The 21,652-nt window shown below is 35.9% G+C and overlaps 1 protein-coding gene across 1 annotated transcript in view; it reads right to left on the bottom strand.

The window, feature by feature from the left end:
* Positions 1-21,652, bottom strand: part of LOC132556095 (3'-5' RNA helicase YTHDC2-like) — a 62,556-nt gene that overhangs the window by 16,724 nt on the left and 24,180 nt on the right. The window contains exons 16-25 of the mRNA XM_060220483.1: positions 19,283-19,370; positions 16,946-17,026; positions 16,259-16,341; positions 13,941-14,046; positions 12,847-12,966; positions 12,145-12,310; positions 8,631-8,737; positions 8,184-8,278; positions 6,461-6,637; positions 368-615 (exon numbers count right to left, since the gene is read on the bottom strand). Coding sequence (XP_060076466.1) covers positions 368-615; positions 6,461-6,637; positions 8,184-8,278; positions 8,631-8,737; positions 12,145-12,310; positions 12,847-12,966; positions 13,941-14,046; positions 16,259-16,341; positions 16,946-17,026; positions 19,283-19,370 — 1,271 coding nt within the window. The remainder of the gene's footprint in view (positions 1-367; positions 616-6,460; positions 6,638-8,183; positions 8,279-8,630; positions 8,738-12,144; positions 12,311-12,846; positions 12,967-13,940; positions 14,047-16,258; positions 16,342-16,945; positions 17,027-19,282; positions 19,371-21,652) is intronic.

Raw genomic sequence — 21,652 nt, 5'->3', positions numbered from 1 at the left:
TGAGAACAGCAACAATTTCCACCTAAGGAGAAGAATTTCAAATGAGATGTATTTATTTCTATCAAATGCTGTTATTTCTGTTATTGTCAAAAAACACCATCAATTGTTAAAGCCTCTTGTATATGAGCATTTTATTTCAATAGTGAAATGCTACTTATGACCACTTAACCGTGACCAATGATCAAAATTTGTATAATGGTGTGAACATGAACTAATTTAAAATCAAAATCTTGGACCCAACTTAGATAATAAAGCTTAAGTTGTAAATTCTGGAAAAATCAGGAATAAGAGCACCTTCTAGTTTGCTGTGTCTGTTCCTTAAAGTTTTGTTAAGGAATGACTTCTTAACTACATCCTTAAGACTTACTTCTGTTCAAATGTCTGTCCTTGACAGCATCTGGTGAAAGCTTGGCAGGTCCAGCAAAAATAGCCACAGTAATTGGAGACACCACAGTGCACGTCCTCACCATAGGATGTCGTTGGAATCGGGTCATCTCCTGGTAGAATAGCCAATCAGAGTGCAAGCTTTTGATGAACTGACTTTTCTGGGTTTTCTTTGAGCTCGGAATTTGACTTACCACAGAACTCATGTGGAAGAACACATTACTTTCTTTCCTAGAAAAATAAATGCAAATAATGAATGAAACAAAATCGATAACAAGAATTCTTAACAAAAGGCCCATGGGCCTTGACAGTGACCGGAGATTCCCTCATGATTATTGAAGAGAATTCATTTACATGATTGTCATTTATTTGACACCTATGACCATGCATGGAGGCCATTCATTTGAACAAACTTGGTAGCCCTTCATCCCAGCATGCTTCTGGCACAATGCCATACCTCGGGATCTTTTGGTTATTGAGAAGGAGTCAAAAAAATGTAAATTGTTTACGATGCACCAAGGACATTGACGGACAAAAGGCGATCGTAATAAAAATAGAATATAAACTGCAACTAAGTTGAAAAATAATGTAAATCAGAAGCCCTCAGCCAATAATGATTTAGGAACAGGCGAAGAAGCAAAGCAGGTACTTTCAGGCATTCTAGGACATTTTCTTTCTTTAAAAGTAGCCACTACCATTAGGTAAAAATTTCAATGATAAGTGTGGCCATATGGCACTGTGACGTCATACATTTGTAGGTGATCTTGTCTAATGGACTCCCTTGTAAGCAATACAGGGTGGGTCAGTCTCTTACACTTATGTTTTCAAACAGACGCATCTGAAAGTGAAATTTCTTTGTGAGAAAGCCTATGAGACATAAGTGCCTGCCCATATGAGGTCATCAGAAACTATAATATTAATATTCGGTTATTAAAACTAGAATTAGGTTTCTTACTTATGACACTAAATATGTTATATTATTTGTCTGTGTTATTACTTAAGGTATGAAAATAAATATGTTATATAATTTGTCTGTGTTATTACTTAAGGTATGACAATAAATATGTTATATTATTTGTCTGTATTATTACTTAAGGTATGACAATAAATATGTTATATTATTTGTCTGTGTTATTACTTAAGGTATGACAATAAATATGTTATATTATTTGTCTGTGTTATTACTTAAGGTATCACAATAAATATGTTATATTATTTGTCTGTGTTATTACTTAAGGTATGACAATAAATATGTTATATTATTTGTCTGTGTTATTACTTAAGGTATCACAATAAATATGTTATATTATTTGTCTGTGTTATTACTTAAGGTATCACAATAAATATGTTATATCATTTGTCTGTGTTATTACTTAAGGTATGACAATAAATATGTTATATTATTTGTCTGTGTTATTACTTAAGGTATGACAATAAATATGTTATATAATTTGTCTGTGTTATTACATAAGGTATGACAATAAATAAGTTATATTATTTGTCTGTGTTATTACTTAAGGTATGACAATAAATATGTTATATTATTTGTCTGTGTTATTACTTAAGGTATCACAATAAATATGTTATATTATTTGTCTGTGTTATTACTTAAGGTATCACAATAAATATGTTATATTATTTGTCTGTGTTATTACTTAAGGTATGACAATAAATATGTTATATTATTTGTCTGTGTTATTACTTAAGGTATGACAATAAATATGTTATATTATTTGTCTGTGTTATTACTTAAGGTATGACAATAAATATGTTATATTATTTGTCTGTGTTATTACTTAAGGTATCACAATAAATATGTTATATTATTTGTCTGTGTTATTACTTAAGGTATGACAATAAATATGTTATATTATTTGTCTGTGTTATTACTTAAGGTATCACAATAAATATGTTATATTATTTGTCTGTGTTATTACTTAAGGTATGACAATAAATATGTTATATTATTTGTCTGTGTTATTACTTAAGGTATCACAATAAATATGTTATATTATTTGTCTGTGTTATTACATAAGGTATGACAATAAATAAGTTATATTATTTGTCTGTGTTATTACTTAAGGTATCACAATAAATATGTTATATTATTTGTCTGTGTTATTACTTAAGGTATGACAATAAATAAGTTATATTACTTGTCTGTGTTATTACTTAAGGTATCACAATAAATATGTTATATAATTTGTCTGTGTTATTACATAAGGTATGACAATAAATAAGTTATATTATTTGTCTGTGTTATTACTTAAGGTATCACAATAAATATGTTATATAATTTGTCTGTGTTATTACATAAGGTATGACAATAAATAAGTTATATTATTTGTCTGTGTTATTACTTAAGGTATCACAATAAATATGTTATATAATTTGTCTGTGTTATTACATAAGGTATGACAATAAATAAGTTATATTATTTGTCTGTGTTATTACTTAAGGTATCACAATAAATATGTTATATAATTTGTCTGTGTTATTACATAAGGTATGACAATAAATAAGTTATATTACTTGTAGGTAATAAGGTTCCAAATGTCTAACTTCAGTTGTTAAGAAATTTCTTGAGAAACAGGGATAACAATCTTTACTAGTCAATTGCAAGATTGCTACCTGTCTGCCATTTAGTTTTTCTGATCAGTTCCAAACAGAAACAGGCACAACTAGGGACTAAAAGGAACCTATACATGAAATTTGAGAAAAATCTATACAATAGTTTTCAAGAAATTGTGAAAACAATCTTTCAAAGTCAAAATCCAAGAAGGCCATGTGTATGCCATTTTGTATTTCTGATCAGTCCCAAAATCAGATGTGCACAACTACGGACCAAAAGGAACCTACATATGAAATATCAAAAAGATCTATACAATAGTTCACAAGAAATTGCAATAACAAACTTGCAAAGTTACTGTAAAAGAAGGTTGCCGGTCAGCCATTTTATTTTTTTAATCAGACCCAAAATCTAATGGGCACAACTAGGGACCAAGGGGAACCTACATATAGAATTAAAGAAACATTAATCCAGTACCTCTCAAAAAATAGCAATAATAATAATAATAGCAAAATCCAAGATTGCCACCCTTCCGTCATTTTGGTTTTCTGATCAGTCCCAAAATTATATGGAAACAACTAGAATCCAAAGGAAACCTACATATGAAATTTGAGAGAATTTGTGTTGCAACAACATGCCATATTTTTTATCATCCAGAACTGATATACACTTATCAAAGTTTATGACACCTTTTGGTCATTTTGTTTTTCTCGTAAGACCAAAAATCAAATGGGCACAACTAGAGCCCTAGGGGAATCTACATATGAAATTAAAGAGAGATCAATCCGGTACTTCCAAACTTGCAAGTCAAAATCCAAGATGCCACCTTTCAGCCATTTTGTTTTTTTTGATCAGTCTCAAAGCTAGGTGGGCACAACCAGAGATCAAGGGAAACCTACATATGAAATTTAAGAGAGATCCATGGAGTACTTTCCAAGAATAGCGATAACAATCTTCATTGAAGATGGCCACCTGTCGGCCATTTTATTTATTCTATCAGTCCCTCAAAATCCAACAGGCACAAATAGGGACCAAGAGGAACCTACATATGCAATTTGAAAAAGATCCATCCAGTACTTCTAAAGAAACAGTGATAACAAAAAATTGTTTACAGACGAACAGCCAGACATGTTTTTCCATCAATAAAAGCTTTATCATAACAACATTTCAATTAATTGAGTTTCATAATTATTGAAATGATTCCAAATATAGCATAAAGGCAATCTTGACCCTATATCAATTACAACTTTGATAAGATCTGCCAAATGTTCCAAAAGTCAGATTTTCATAGTTTTCCACACACTTTCAATCACATCAAGATCTGGATTTAGAGATGGCTGAGGTAGAGTTCTAATATCATTTACAATTTTCTATCCACTTTAGGTCATGACATAAGGTATTATCTTCTTGCAAAATCCAAGGTGAAATTTTAAAATGTCCTGCAACAACAGGCCATAAATTTTCATCCAGAATGGAAATACACTTATCAGTGTTTATCTTTCCATCAACAGATGTAAGCGTTTCGATGCCAATATAAGAAATGCATCCCCAAAACATAGCAGTAAGTAATCTCTCATTATTTTTCCCTCCATACAAACACTTTCCTGGTTAGTATTTTTGTTTCGTCACTAAATATGACATCTGACCAATTATTTGCAACCGTCCAATAAAGTTTTGTCTTATAAAAATTTTTCTGGTATTAGTTTTGTCAGAATATGTGCTGTTTGGGCAGAAATGGAGCTGAAAACAACAGGAAATCATTATATGTATTTAATGATGTTGGCTTTATGTTATGGCCAGTGACTGTATGATAGCAGTAGTAGAAAATTAATATTTTAGTAGTTAAGATAACAAATACAGTATTGCAAGGTTGTATGAAGATGGTGGCCTCTTTAATAAGCTGTCTCAATGATATGTTCAGTAAAGTAAGAAAATGTCAGGCCTTTATAAGGCCAACCCCTTTTCCAAGCAAGTTCTACACATTTGCATCTAAAAAAAAATTGTTAAAGGAAAATGGCTTACTTCAGCAATTCATTTTGCATTTACATTTTGGAGAATGCTTAAAGAAATATATGGCTTTAACCTGTTATGCTTAAAAGATATTTTTGTACCACTAGCCCCAAAGAAGTATAATTGCACTCTCCAATAACTACCAAACGTTCCTTATAAGAGTTATAAATACACATCTTCAACTCAAATAGTCAATATTCAGACTGGAATTTGCTGATTGCATCATTAACAAGAGATCCCAGGGGGATCTTGGCACCCACCATTTGAGGATCTGTTTTCAGTTCTTGAAGATTTGTTTATTTTTGTTTGTTTGTTACAGGTGTTGTAAATGTTCATGAACTTGTCTTCATTGAATGTACTCAATGATGGCACAAGATATTTTTATTAAGCACCTATTAGCAAATATCATTTGAAAAAGATCCCGAAGTATTATTAGATAGCAGTCAGTTACAGGTGGATAATGGACAATATGCTTGTGCTGTATTACTGTCGACATCCAAGATGGCTGCATGTGGGCCACCTTGATTTCAAATCAGTCCAAAAACGGTACAATGCACAACTAAGGACCAAGGGAAACCAATATCTATGAAATATCAGAAGGATCCATCCAGTACTTCCTCAGATATAGCAGTAACAAGATTTTACTTCCAAAATCCAAGATGGCCACCTGTCGGCCATCTTGAATTCGAATCAGTCCAAAAAAGGTACAATGCACAACTAGGGACCAAGGGGAAACTGCATATGAAATTTGAGAAAGATCCATCCTGTACTTTTCCAGAAATAGCGGTAACAAACTTTTACTTCCAAAATCCAAGATGGCCACCTGTCGGCCATCTTGAATGCGAATCAGTTCAAAAAAGGTACAATGCATAACTAGGGACCAAGGGGAACCTGCATATGAAATTTGAGAAAGATCCATCCAGTACTTTTCCAGAAATAGCGGTAACAAAAATTGTTTATGGATGGGCGGACGGACGGACGACGGACCACGGACGCAGGGCGATTTGAATAACCCACCATCTAATAGATGCTTTCAATACAACAATAGAAACCTTTGATAAAAAGGAAAAAAAATAAAGGTAAAAATTAAGTGAAAGTATCATTATATTTTGACAGATATTTGATATTAGAAACAAGGAAATGACCGAAAAAGTTCAAAAATAGTTATCACGTATGCATGATCATGCCTTAGAGATATGTAACAAACTGATTTTTCCACAAATAAATATGAATACAGTCTCTTTAGATGCATTAGCACTGCTATTAAGTAACATTTACTATACCTTTCATTAACAGACTACTTTGTTGCTAATATTCAGTTGAAAAGCAAACAGCTTTTCAGACATTAACCTTTTCTTCTATTGTAGAACAGTGTCTTTTTTGGTTGATCAAGAAGTTATTAGAAAATGACAAAAGTATAAACTCCAAAAGTGGTAAGTAAAGTAATCATTCTGCCCAATTCCTGATATCTATCTAGAAGTTGATATTTAGCCTTACTGGGTTGTGAGCTTGGCCTTTTGTCGGTCGACCCGGAGCAGATTTGGGTAGCTGCCTGCACACAATGCACCCTTCACCACAGCCCAGTTCTCGGAATTAGTGTTGAGGTCCCTGATGTCTCCTCCACCTCGAGCTCGTACAAAGCCTGATGCCCTCAACTGGCCAAGCAACTGTGTTCTTCAATCATATCAAATTTTGAAAGTAGTTTCAGATAATGTTCAAAATAAATAAAAAAATTCATAAAAATCAAAGTTTTGTGTGGATACAATTGTAGATCATAAAACATTGGGATGTTGTGTGTGGATACAATTGTAGATAATAAAACATTGAGAAGTTGTGTGTGGATACAATTGTAGATCATAAAACATGGGGATGTTGTGTGTGGATACAATTGTAGATCATAAAACATTGGGATGTTGTGTGTGAATACAATTGTAGATCATAAAACATTGAGAAGTTGTGTGTGGATACAATTGTAGATCATAAAACATTGAGAAGTTGTGTGTGGATACAATTGTAGATAATAAAACATTGGGAAGTTGTGTGTGGATACAATTGTAGATAATAAAACATTGGGAAGTTGTGTGTGGATACAATTGTAGATCATAAAACATTGAGATGTTGTGTGTGGATACAATTGTAGATAATAAAACATTGAGAAGTTGAGTGTGGATACAATTGTAGATCATAAAACATTGGGATGTTGTGTGTGGATACAACTGTAGATAATAAAACATTGAGAAGTTGTGTGTGGATACAATTGTAGATCATAAAACATTGAGAAGTTGTGTGTGGATACAATTGTAGATAATAAAACATTGAGAAGTTGTGTGTGGATACAATTGTAGATCATAAAACATGGGGATGTTGTGTGTGGATACAATTGTAGATCATAAAACATTGGGATGTTGTGTGTGAATACAATTGTAGATCATAAAACATTGAGAAGTTGTGTGTGGATACAATTGTAGATCATAAAACATTGAGAAGTTATGTGTGGATACAATTGTAGATAATAAAACATTGAGAAGTTGAGTGTGGATACAATTGTAGATCATAAAACATTGGGATGTTGTGTGTGGATACAACTGTAGATAATAAAACATTGAGAAGTTGTGTGTGGATACAATTGTAGATCATAAAACATTGAGAAGTTGTGTGTGGATACAATTGTAGATAATAAAACATTGAGAAGTTGTGTGTGGATACAATTGTAGATCATAAAACATGGGGATGTTGTGTGTGGATACAATTGTAGATCATAAAACATTGGGATGTTGTGTGTGAATACAATTGTAGATCATAAAACATTGAGAAGTTGTGTGTGGATACAATTGTAGATCATAAAACATTGAGAAGTTGTGTGTGGATACAATTGTAGATAATAAAACATTGGGAAGTTGTGTGTGGATACAATTGTAGATCATAAAACATTGAGAAGTTGTGTGTGGATACAATTGTAGATAATAAAACATTGAGAAGTTGTGTGTGGATACAATTGTAGATAATAAAAAATTGGGAAGTTGTGTGTGGATACAATTGTAGATAATAAAACATTGGGAAGTTATGTGTGGATACAATTGTAGATAATAAAACATTGAGAAGTTGAGTGTGGATACATGTACATGTAAAACATATTGAGAAGTTGAGTGTGGATACAATAGTATCAAATATAACGTAATGAGTACAAATACATCTATAAATCCATAAAACACAATATTACCTCATGCCAACAATCATCTCCATACAGGCAGAGGAAAGGTAATTCTTATCACAAAAGCTTTTCTCCCAACCATCAGTCCTAGCTCGCTGCCAAGCCTACGTAAAACAATTGATAACAAACAAATAAAGTGGTTATAAGTACCTATTATTTATAAGTACATCCTCAGATATGGTGAACACTATATTAGGTCTGTACACCTACAAGTACAAGTGCAACTCAATGTGAAATTTTTATTGAAAAAAAGTGAAAAAACACTGTATTATGTATACATGCCATATTTTTCTGAGAATAATAAGTGGGATTAGTAGTCAATTCTTAAAGATTTCTGCTTCCAACAAGGGAAAATTTTCAGCCAGTTATTAAATACTCAGTGACAATCCCCTCTATAACAGTAAATATAAAATAGCTCAATTGTATTTTAGATTAGTATTTCTACCTTAAGCTTACCTGGAAAGCTCGCAATAAAGCCATGTGATCACTGTATGTGTCAGCAGCAAATTTACGTCGTGACATACTTGCTTCTCTCTTCAAATTAGGTTGATTTGGTAATACAACTTAAGGAAAGAAAAAAGCCCAACATAATAATGATTAGATAATAAACAACTGAGAAAAGAACAGTTCATTTGAATTGTTGAATATTTGTCCATCATATTATATTCAGTAACACGATCTTATAGGACAATCTGAATATTACAAAATTGGAGGCTAATAACCCACATCTCCTTTACAGGGACTTAAACAGATATACATCAAACTTCTGAATATAGTAACCAACCTTACACGGACTTGTACAGATATACATCCACACTTCTGAATAGAGTAACCAACCTTACAGGGACTTGAACAGATATACATCCAAACTTCTGAATATAGTAACCAACCTTACAGGGACTTGAACAGATATACATCCACACTTCTGAATATAGTAACCAACCTTACACGGACTTGTACAGATATACATCCACACTTCTGAATATAGTAACCAACCTTACACGGACTTGTACAGATATACATCCACACTTCTGAATATAGTAACCAACCTTACACGGACTTGTACAGATATACATCCACACTTCTGAATAGAGTAACCAACCTTACAGGGACTTGAACAGATATACATCAAACTTCTGAATATAGTAACCAACCTTACACGGACTTGTACAGATATACATCCACACTTCTGAATATAGTAACCAACCTTACACGGACTTGTACAGATATACATCCACACTTCTGAATATAGTAACCAACCTTACACGGACTTGTACAGATATACATCCACACTTCTGAATATAGTAACCAACCTTACACGGACTTGTACAGATATACATCCACACTTCTGAATATAGTAACCAACCTTACACGGACTTGTACAGATATACATCCACACTTCTGAATATAGTAACCAACCTTACACGGACTTGTACAGATATACATCCACACTTCTGAATATAGTAACCAACCTTACAGGAACTTGCACAGATATACATCAAACTTCTGAATATAGTAACCAACCTTACACGGACTTGTACAGATATACATCCACACTTCTGAATATAGTAACCAACCTTACAGGAACTTGCACAGATATACATCAAACTTCTGAATATAGTAACCAACCTTACAGGAACTTGCACAGATATACATCAAACTTCTGAATATAGTAACCAACCTTACACGGACTTGAACAGATATACATCCAAACTTCTGAATATAGTAACCAACCTTACACGGACTTGAACAGATATACATCAAACTTCTGAATATAGTAACCAACCTTACACGGACTTGTACAGATATACATCCACACTTCTGAATATAGTAACCAACCTTACACGGACTTGAACAGATATACATCAAACTTCTGAATATAGTAACCAACCTTACACGGACTTGTACAGATATACATCCACACTTCTGAATATAGTAACCAACCTTACACGGACTTGTACAGATATACATCCACACTTCTGAATATAGTAACCAACCTTACACGGACTTGTACAGATATACATCAAACTTCTGAATATAGTAACCAACCTTACACGGACTTGTACAGATATACATCCACACTTCTGAATATAGTAACCAACCTTACACGGACTTGTACAGATATACATCCACACTTCTGAATATAGTAACCAACCTTACAGGAACTTGCACAGATATACATCCAAACTTCTGAATATAGTAACCAACCTTACAGGGACTTGAACAGATATACATCCACACTTCTGAATATAGTAACCAACCTTACACGGACTTGTACAGATATACATCCACACTTCTGAATATAGTAACCAACCTTACACGGACTTGTACAGATATACATCCACACTTCTGAATATAGTAACCAACCTTACACGGACTTGTACAGATATACATCCACACTTCTGAATAGAGTAACCAACCTTACAGGGACTTGAACAGATATACATCAAACTTCTGAATATAGTAACCAACCTTACACGGACTTGTACAGATATACATCCACACTTCTGAATATAGTAACCAACCTTACACGGACTTGTACAGATATACATCCACACTTCTGAATATAGTAACCAACCTTACACGGACTTGTACAGATATACATCCACACTTCTGAATATAGTAACCAACCTTACACGGACTTGTACAGATATACATCCACACTTCTGAATATAGTAACCAACCTTACACGGACTTGTACAGATATACATCCACACTTCTGAATATAGTAACCAACCTTACACGGACTTGTACAGATATACATCCACACTTCTGAATATAGTAACCAACCTTACACGGACTTGTACAGATATACATCCACACTTCTGAATATAGTAACCAACCTTACAGGAACTTGCACAGATATACATCAAACTTCTGAATATAGTAACCAACCTTACAGGAACTTGCACAGATATACATCCACACTTCTGAATATAGTAACCAACCTTACACGGACTTGAACAGATATACATCCAAACTTCTGAATATAGTAACCAACCTTACACGGACTTGAACAGATATACATCCAAACTTCTGAATATAGTAACCAACCTTACACGGACTTGAACAGATATACATCCAAACTTCTGAATATAGTAACCAACCTTACACGGACTTGTACAGATATACATCCAAACTTCTGAATATAGTAACTAACCTTACACGGACTTGTACAGATATACATCCACACTTCTGAATAGAGTAACCAACCTTACACGGACTTGTACAGATATACATCCACACTTCTGAATATAGTAACCAACCTTACACGGACTTGAACAGATATACATCCAAACTTCTGAATATAGTAACCAACCTTACACGGACTTGAACAGATATACATCAAACTTCTGAATATAGTAACCAACCTTACAAGGACTTGTACAGATATACATCCACACTTCTGAATATAGTAACCAACCTTACAGGAACTTGCACAGATATACATCCAAACTTCTGAATATAGTAACCAACCTTACAGGGACTTGAACAGATATACATCCACACTTCTGAATATAGTAACCAACCTTACACGGACTTGTACAGATATACATCCACACTTCTGAATATAGTAACCAACCTTACACGGACTTGTACAGATATACATCCACACTTCTGAATATAGTAACCAACCTTACACGGACTTGTACAGATATACATCCACACTTCTGAATAGAGTAACCAACCTTACAGGGACTTGAACAGATATACATCAAACTTCTGAATATAGTAACCAACCTTACACGGACTTGTACAGATATACATCCACACTTCTGAATATAGTAACCAACCTTACAGGAACTTGCACAGATATACATCCAAACTTCTGAATATAGTAACCAACCTTACAGGAACTTGCACAGATATACATCAAACTTCTGAATATAGTAACCAACCTTACACGGACTTGCATACACCTTAGTTTCAACTGATAATGTTTCAAAGATGTTTTTTTCTAAAAACTTACATGGATCTTTGTAGGCCAATGTACACACAATTGTGAGTACTGGGTCAAGACACTTTAGTATAACCGAGTATAGAACCATTTTCCCAAGGCTGGGCTCAACAGGCAGGTCTGCCAAGTGATGTCCTAACTCTGTCAAATCCTCACATGGATCCAAGGCATCAATTTGCTAAGAACAGAGAGAGAAAAAACTAGATTAGTGTAATACCATATAGCACCTTTTATTTGTTAAATCACCAAATAAAAGACATCAACAATCTATCTTTTAACATTTCCATTCTGGTTCTCACTGACATGGGATAACTCCTGAGAGCTTTGACTGATTGTGCTGGTAGTGACAATACACATGACTTAAAGTGTAACTTTCCATAACTACGTCTTTCGATGTCTATTTCCCACAGTCAGTAGCTAAGTCCCTTCATCTTTAAGTTCAAAATCACAATGCTTTATCCCAGCACATCATTAGCTAAATAACATAACAATTTGCTTCATTCTATGCTAGTATTCAAAAGAAATTACTGAATGCAAACAGTTTACAATTTTAAACTCAACAACTTTTCAGATTATAAAGATATCTTGTGGAAAGAAAATAAATCCCATTCTTGTTGAGAGGGAGACTGCAGAATATTCATGTACTTCATATTTATGTGATTTGTAGCAGGCCTTTAGAGAAATTGACATCGTGCGTTGTGAAGTTGACCATACCTTGAGTAGATGTATGGCATTCCTAGTGAGAAGGAATGTTGGGGGCTCTGGACACTTTGACAGGAAATCAGCGATGGAACAGGTTTTTGGAGCAAGAAGCTTGGTATGGAGACACAATTCCTGGAAACAAATAATTGTATGGTTGGAAATCTAATTCAACTAACCTCTTGCCAACGAGATAAAACAATTTCTTGCTTAGCTCCTCCCAACATTGAACTTTGATAAGGTGTTCCATAATTTCATTCTGGTCAATCAATAAACAAATATTGTCGGCCTTCATCTTAGGAACCTATGAGCAAAAAATGCCTTGGTTCTGCACCTTTTGGTTAGTCAGAAGAAAATGTTTTAAGGTTTAACATTATTTGACCCCTGTGACTTTGAATAATGGTCAAGGTCATTTCTCTTTGCAAACATTGTCAGACTTAATCCTAGGAAGCTAAGAGCCAAATACTATGCTTTTGCATCTTTTGGTTCGTCAGAAGAAGTTGTTTCAAAGTTTTAACAAATTCAACCCTTGTGACCTTGAATAAGGGTAGAGATCATTTCTTTTAACACACTCTGTTGGGTTTTATCCTAACATCCAACCAGCCACAATTACCACAAAATCTTGTCAGGTGGTTATTGAAAAGAAGTATTTCAAATAGAAAGTTGATGCCAAATACACCACCGCACCTTGGCATAAGCTCACCTGACCTTGTCAAAAAAAAGGGAACTATTTCTTGCCAGTGGAAAATTTTTGATTTGTTGTGAAGAGTCACCAGTTAAACTTAAACCCCCTCCCACCAATGACTTTTCAAGAGTTATTATGTGAGGTACTAACAAGGGATTGGATTTGACTTTAATGCTAACAATGCTTTTACAGAGCAATTCCTCTAAGAATATATTCTAAATGGGCCAGTTAACTCTCTTCGCAAAGAAATCAATTGAAAACTGTGGGAGGAGATCTCCAGTCACGAATGCTATTGATAGTCTTACTGTTGGAAAGACAATGCCATACCATAATACATCCCTTAAAAATTCATACATTGTTGTTTCTTTTACAATGATTGATATGTTTTTCACCCTCAATTTCTAAGCACAATGTTGATATTAACCTGCAGTGGGTATCGCAGAATCTCTGGAGCTGGGAAGTCCATCAGGTTGGAGTATCGTACCTTGCTGAAGAGGTGATAACAATGACCTGGCCTCAACCTTCCTGATCTGAAATATTATGAGAGTTAATTTGTAATGTTTCTATGACAAAGTGACAGTGTAAACTTAAGGTTTTTGGGTGACAAAGCAACCTATCTCGCTCCTCCGAGCTAGTCAAAGCTGGGATCCTGATGGGATCAGGCGAGAACCCTGGAACCTGATTCTTTCCTAAAAAGGAAGGCTCAGTTAGTAGAGTTACGGCAGCGTTGCCTCTGGACCAACGTAGACAAGAGAGGAGTGACGACAAGGCGTGGACCTCATTCCTTCTACATCCAGAGGCCAAAGCCAAAAGGAAGACTGACTTGAAAGTTACAAACTTTAACAAGGCAGACTCCAGAGGCTCATAAGGAGCCCTAGTCAGGGAATCTAGCACCAGGGTCAGATTCCACTGTGGTGCCAGCTGCCGAACTCTGGGTCTATCCAGAGCGAAGTCTCTGATAAGGGGAGAAAGAGAGGAGGACGAACATGTCTCTTTCCTGCCATAAAAAGCAAGGACAATGGCAATAGCTGTACGATAGCCAGCGATAGTGACAGGTATCAGATTGCGGTCACTAAACAGAGAGAGTAGGAAATCCGCAATCAGCTGCACACAGGCTTCGAATGGATCAAACTCCCTGCTGACACACCAATCACAGAAGATCTTCCAACATGACTGGTAGACGGCAGAAGAGGAAGCCCTGATTGATCAAGCGATGCGATCTGACACCTCTCGAGAAAAAGCCTGCCTTGGCGAGGCTTCCAGAGATAGCCTGCACGTATGAAGGTGGAGGATCTCTGGTCAAGAGTGTGTCGTTCTGAACTGAGGCTGGCGAAGGAGATTTGGTCTGGTGGGGAGAGCCAAGGGCTCCCTGCACCCTGCCCACCAGATTGAAGGGAGGATATGCATACATCCCATCCCCGTCCAGAGAAAGGGTGTCCAGAGCCCAAGCCTTTGGGTCTGGGACCGGAGAGACGAAGGTTGGCAGCTGGTTGTGGCAAGTGGAAGTGGCAAACAGGTCTAGAAGAGGTCTGTCCCACACCTGACAAATCTCCTTGAAAATCAAGGGACACAGCTGCCTTTCGTCAACACCGGCTGGTGGTGCCTGGAGAGAGTGTCCACCAACACATTCAGCCTGCCAGGAAGATGCTTGACTGCAATGGTCAACTGCATGTCCTGGCAGAGAAGAAGGATGCGGATGGCGAGGGCACACAGGATGTGAGACCTGGTGCCCCCTGCCTTTCCAGATACGCAACAACTTTAGAGTTGTCGGTAGCCACACAAATCACTTTGGACTGCAGGATACCTCAAAAGGACTGCAAAGCCAAAAGAACAGCCCTCATCTCGAGCACATTGATGTGCTCCAAGAGCTGTTCCCCAGACCACTCCCCCGAGCGGCATTGGCAGTTGAAGTAAGCTCCCCATCGTGTCATAGACGCATCCGTGAACAGGGTCATAGAGTGGACAGGCTTGGTCAGAGGCACCCTGCGGAGAACGTTCTCCTGAATGGTACACCAGCAAGTAAACTCCCTGACCGACTCAGTCAAAGGAATCAGTTCACCAACACGAGGAACAGCTATGGATATAGTGAAAATAAGTACTAATGTAGAGTATGAAAGCTGCACTCTTGTATCCAAATCTTGGGTAATTGAATAATGTTGTAAATCATATAAAATGGTAATATTAATGGGGTGTTGCTTTAAAAGATAAGTACATATATAAATCCACAAAAACACTACAGTATTCTCCAAATATATTGTTGGTTACACTTTCAGACAACCTGACATCTAGCCATATGTAATGTTACTTCTGGGATCACCAGGCAATACGCAGATTTCCTTTCAACTAAAGTCCCATATAGTGTATAAGTATCACTGTTTTTTTCCTTTACCGCAATATTTTTACTCTGTAAAGGTTTTTTTTTTTGTTTTCAGTTGGAAATATGTAGTGTAAATGCTGTAAGCCAATGGAATGCTAATGTAATATACAGAACAGAATCTGTTAAATTTCATTAAAGTCCAGAGTGGCCAACTTGCTTCACTTCTACAAACCATACCCTCCCTAACCCAGTCAAATATTAATGTCCCGTGCATGGTTGGTTTTAAGAAGTTCCACCATATATATCTGTAGAATGGCATTACCTAACGAACTTACCATTATTATAGAGAGTCAGTCAGTGAATCACCCTGATAGACTCAGTATGACTTTATCTTTGCAGCATTGATAAACACATAACAAACCTACCTGCCCTTTCTCTGTAGGGCACTGGCCTTTGATATCCAATTACTTTTCAACATGGTGACAGACAATAAAGCATCAAATGTTTTCTGAAAAAAATATAACAGAAAAACAATGTGTAAACAATGACACTGTAGTCTATCATTATCCGACCACACTGGTATCCTCATATTACTTTCTGGTTTCCATCCATTGTAAAACCCACTTCCAATAATGTCAACAAAAATTAATACAAGATACTAATTTTAAATGTTCTGCAGCCTTAAACAAAATACTTTTCGTTAATCAATTTCTGCAAATTTGTAAGTTCATCAGCCAAGAGCCTTTTGGCTATTGAAAAGAAAGAATTTCAGTTCTTTTTACATTTGACCCATGTCAGTGGGTCAAGGTCATTCATTTGAACAATTATGAAGTTCTTCATCCAAACATGGTACAAAACCAATTTCAGTACTCTTGATATTTTAATTATTCAGAAGAAGTTGTTTAGAGGAAAATGTTGATGACAGACAGACATCAGACATCATGACTGGCACCATAAGCTCACTTTCCCTTCTGGAACTAATTAAGCCCTGCTCCTATCTAAGCTGGCTAAAAATAATCAAATGATGATGCTTATTTCAACTTCGAATGTCATTAGTCACAAGTACTTTCATGAGCATACATTTCAACAAGATCATAACTTGACATTCTTACCTCTTTGACTTTTCCAGAATCAATGACAAACACAACATCATCAATGGTGATACTTGTCTCTGCAATATTGGTAGCCAGTATCTGTACAAAAATTCAATGATCAATAGATGTGTGATGAATACTTTAGCATTCTGTGTTCAGTAGATGTGTCATAAACAGTTTCATATAAGAAATAGTTTGTTGATATTAGATTCCTAAATTGGATACACTTAACATAATGCAGTCGTGAGGAACAAGATATCCCAGAGGGATCCTGGCACCCACCAGTGTATGACCTTTATATCCCAGAGGGATCCTGGCACCCACCAGTGTATGACCTTTATATCCAAGAGGGATCCTGGCAACCACCATTGTATGACCTTCTTATCCCAGAGGGATCCTGGCACCCACCAGTGTATGACCTTCTTATCCCAGAGGGATCCTGGCACCCACCAGTGTATGACCTTTATATCCCAGAGGGATCCTGGCACCCACCAGTGTATGACCTTTATATCCCAGAGGGATCCTGGCACCCACCAGTGTATGACCTTTATATCCCAGAAGGATCCTGGCACCCACCAGTGTATGACCTTTATATCCCAGAGGGATCCTGGCACCCACCAGTGTATGACCTTTATATCCCAGAGGGATCCTGGCACCCACCAGTGTATGACCTTCTTATCCCAGAGGGATCCTGGCACCCACCAGTGTATGACCTTTATATCACAGAGGGATCCTGGCACCCACCAGTGTATCACCTTCTTATCCCAGAAGGATCCTGGCACCCACCAGTGTATGACCTTTATATCCCAGAAGGATGCCGGCACCCACCAGTATATGACCTTTATATCCCAGAAGGATCCTGGCACCCACCAGTATATGACCTTTATATCCCAGAAGGATCCTGGCACCCACCAGTGTATGACCTTTATATCCCTGAGGGATCCTGGCACCCACCAGTGTATGACCTTTATATCCCAGAGGGATCCCGGCACCCACCAGTGTATGACCTTTATATCCCAGAGGGATCCTGGCACCCACCAGTGTATGACATTCTTATCCCAGAAGGATCCTGGCACCCACCAGTGTATGACCTTTATATCCCAGAGGGATCCTGGCACCCACCAGTGTATGACCTTCTTATCCCAGAGGGATCCTGGCACCCACCAGTGTATGACCTTTATATCACAGAGGGATCCTGGCACCCACCAGTGTATGACCTTTATATCCCAGAGGGATCCTGGCACCCACCAGTGTATGACCTTCTTATCCCAGAAGGATCCCAGCACCCACCAGTGTATGACCTTTACATCCCAGCTAGATCCTAGAACCCACCAGTGTATGATATAGAGGTTCTATCTAGTTTGTTATTTCTGATTGTCCTCAAAAGCAAAAGGGCAAAACACTTGACAAAGAGAAACATACATGATATTTGAAAACAAAAAATTTCCAGTTTTTGTCCATAAACAGCTATAATAATCTTTCACTGTCAAAATCCAAGATGGCTGTCTATCAGCTATTCTCCAATCAGTCTGAAAATGGACAATGGACAAGGCCAAACTACATGCCTTATTTGAAAATAATACAAAGAGTACTTCTCACAATAGCAGCCAAAAAACCATAACTAAATCAAAGATCAGTCCCAAAACTGACATTGCACAACTAGGGGCTATGGGGTCATATATGCAAATTTTAAGAATGATCCCATCCATTTTCTAAAGAGGTAGAGGTATGAAGAATGGACCATGCATGATAGTCAATTTGAGCAACAGCCCACCATTTGATGATGGTGTACTAAATATTTACCAGTGAAATATTAAAAATGTTCAACCCTTGATTTTTGTAGCCTTGGACCTTTCACATCAGTAAAGCACATCTACATATTTCAGTGTATCATTATGTATAAAATTTCTGAAAGTTTGGTCTTCTGTATTCTGAGATAATCTCTGAAAATGGAAGTGATGATGGAAAGATGACAGTCAGATGAAAGACTTAAGAAAATTCACATCTTACGTAGTGCCCTAGAAAAAAAATCCTTAATGCAGCCAGGAAACATACACATGATGTTATACTGTAAATTAGGATATTTCAGGTGTGGATATGTTTTGACATGAAAACCTCAAAATTGAACAATATAATTTACAAAAGAAAAGTGTCAAAGTGGGCCTTTCTGGAGTTATTCAGAGATTAGCCTATTTTTTTAAGAAATCACTATTAAAAGAAAGTTTAGCAACATGAAATATCGAAACAGAATTTGCAGGTATTTTGGGGGTCAATATTGGGAGATTAAAAAATGCAAATTCTATGATATTTATTGTTATCAAAGCTCTTCCAACATTACATCAATTTAAAGCTTACAATTTTTCTTACTCCAGGAGGTGGAGTTTTAAACACCTTCCTTTGATCATTGGACTGCATTGCAGAATGAAGAGTAAATACCAAGTATCTAAAACATAAAGAAGTCATGGACAGATAAACATATACACTAAAACCCACTTGTGTCAAACATGCTTGAATCAAACACAACGAATAAGTTGAAAGTTTTGTTTGGTTTGGACTTTTTCTCCTCTTTATCTTAGTAAATTGAACACAGATGACATGAACATTGTTGAGCCAAATACTGTGTTTGTGTTGAATATATTTTGTGATCTATCTCTTCTGAATTCTACCAAATTTCCTTTTTGTGTCGAACTTGCAGGCATCACCATTTCTCAGGTAAAAATTCCCTGGCTTCGTTTTAAATGACTAAGTGTGATTAGTCAGCCATATCTGTGTGAGCAGGCCCTATTGTAAATTTTGATGTGTGCACAGGTAAAAGTTATAATCTATACAGAATTTTATGTGTATGACTGCTGGAAATCAAAAGGAAAAAAAGCGATAACTACTACACCAAGGCAGATTGATAAAAATATTAGTTTGTCAATGGCACATTTGTTTATGATTTTAAATATATTTACTAGATATACATGTATATATATACAGTGAAAGTATTATTTCATTCTAGTTTACAATTACACTCTCACGGTGCTGTATAATTGTGAAGTTATGCTTCATTGACACTGACATGGCCTTCACCTTTTCATAACCTGTCTCAGTGCTATCAATGCTATATCAACGTAGAATGTTCATGAATATGTATTTATTGAGTTTTATTTTCAAATAAAGTTGATGGGAAATGTTACTCTTGAGGATATAAACATAAATACAATATTTGTATTACTTTAGGTATCAATTTTGAGTTATGTGTATGAGAGCAGATGCCTATCCATATGTGTGCTGCAATCCAATTACAAGTGTTTCAAACTGCATTTTTTGTTTTATATTAAAATAATAACTGTTAACTTAAATAAATGATATCGCTAGTGTATGAAAATATCAAACACTTTTATTTATTTATTATTATTCATCACTGTGCTGCCATGCTATCAGACATGCTACAATGTCCGAAGAAACATGGCTAAGTCAAACCATCATTCAAGTTTAACATATCAATTGGTCCAGTCAACTTCAACCAAACCATATTTTACTGTGATGACATAACAGATTAACATGTACTGAGTGTGCGTCAGGAGGCAGATGTTATAACTGTTGACATGACAGGTAAACATACACTGAGTGTGTGTGTCAGGAGGTAGATGTTATAACTATTGACACAACAGATTAACATATACTGAGTGTGTGTCAGGAGGTAGATGTTATAACTATTGACATGACAGATTAACATATACTGAGTGTGTCAGGAGGTAGATGTTATAACTTTTGACATGACAGATTAACATATACTGAGTGTGTGTCAGGAGGTAGATGTTATACCTTTTGTCATGACAGATTAACATATACTGAGTGTGTGTCAGGAGGTAGATGTTATAACTGTTGACATGACAGATTAACATATACTGAGTGTGTGTCAGGAGGTAGATGTTATAACTTTTGACACGACAGATTAACATATACTGAGTGTGTCAGGAGATTTTTAAACTGGATTTATGAGTTATTGAAAAGAAGATGTTTAAAGACATGAACACATTTGACCCCTATGACCTTGTAAATAGTAAAAGTCATTGCACAGATATGGTAGCCCTACATCTCAGTATGAATCAGGCCTAATATCAAACTTGACTCCTTAGAAAGTATATATGGCACAGACCCAATATCATTACTCTGGCCCTTTCTAATAAGTAGTGGTTCTTAAAAAGATTCTAAAGCATTCTAGAACATAATTGGTAGCCCTTCATCCAAGCATGTTACATGCCAAATATCAGTACTTGTGGAGTCTTTTTGGTTAATTACAAGAAGTTGTTTAAATCAAAAGGTTGATATTGGACAGACAGATGTATGGACCATGTATAAGCTCAATTGCTCTTCAGAAATAGATTTCTTCTAAATAGGATTTTAATGAAGTCAGTGAAGCATGAAACAAACATGGTTAAATTTAGTATCTGTTATTTGTATTCTAGTTACATCACCAATCAACTCTGTGTCTTGTTGCTCTTATAGTTTCCCAGAAATGGATTGCAAAAATCTTCTGATGAATGGACTGAGCTCATTTCAATACCTTGTGCCAACTTTATTAGGATACTATGTATTGCATGCAGGAGATGGAATTATGTTTAACAAGGTCTGAAAGGCCAGATAACTGCAAAGAAGATTGAATTATTTTGAGCTCTAGTATGCCACAAAGGATAATCAGACCAAAATTAATGCAGGTATTTGTCCTCAAAATTAAAA

Source organism: Ylistrum balloti, unplaced genomic scaffold (genome assembly GCF_031769215.1).
Source record: "Ylistrum balloti isolate Yb309-2 unplaced genomic scaffold, AGI_CSIRO_Ybal_v1 Utg370544, whole genome shotgun sequence".
NCBI classification, from domain to species: Eukaryota; Metazoa; Mollusca; class Bivalvia; order Pectinida; family Pectinidae; genus Ylistrum; species Ylistrum balloti.
Note: the sequence above shows the minus strand (reverse complement) of the source record. Positions and strands in the feature narration are given on the sequence as shown.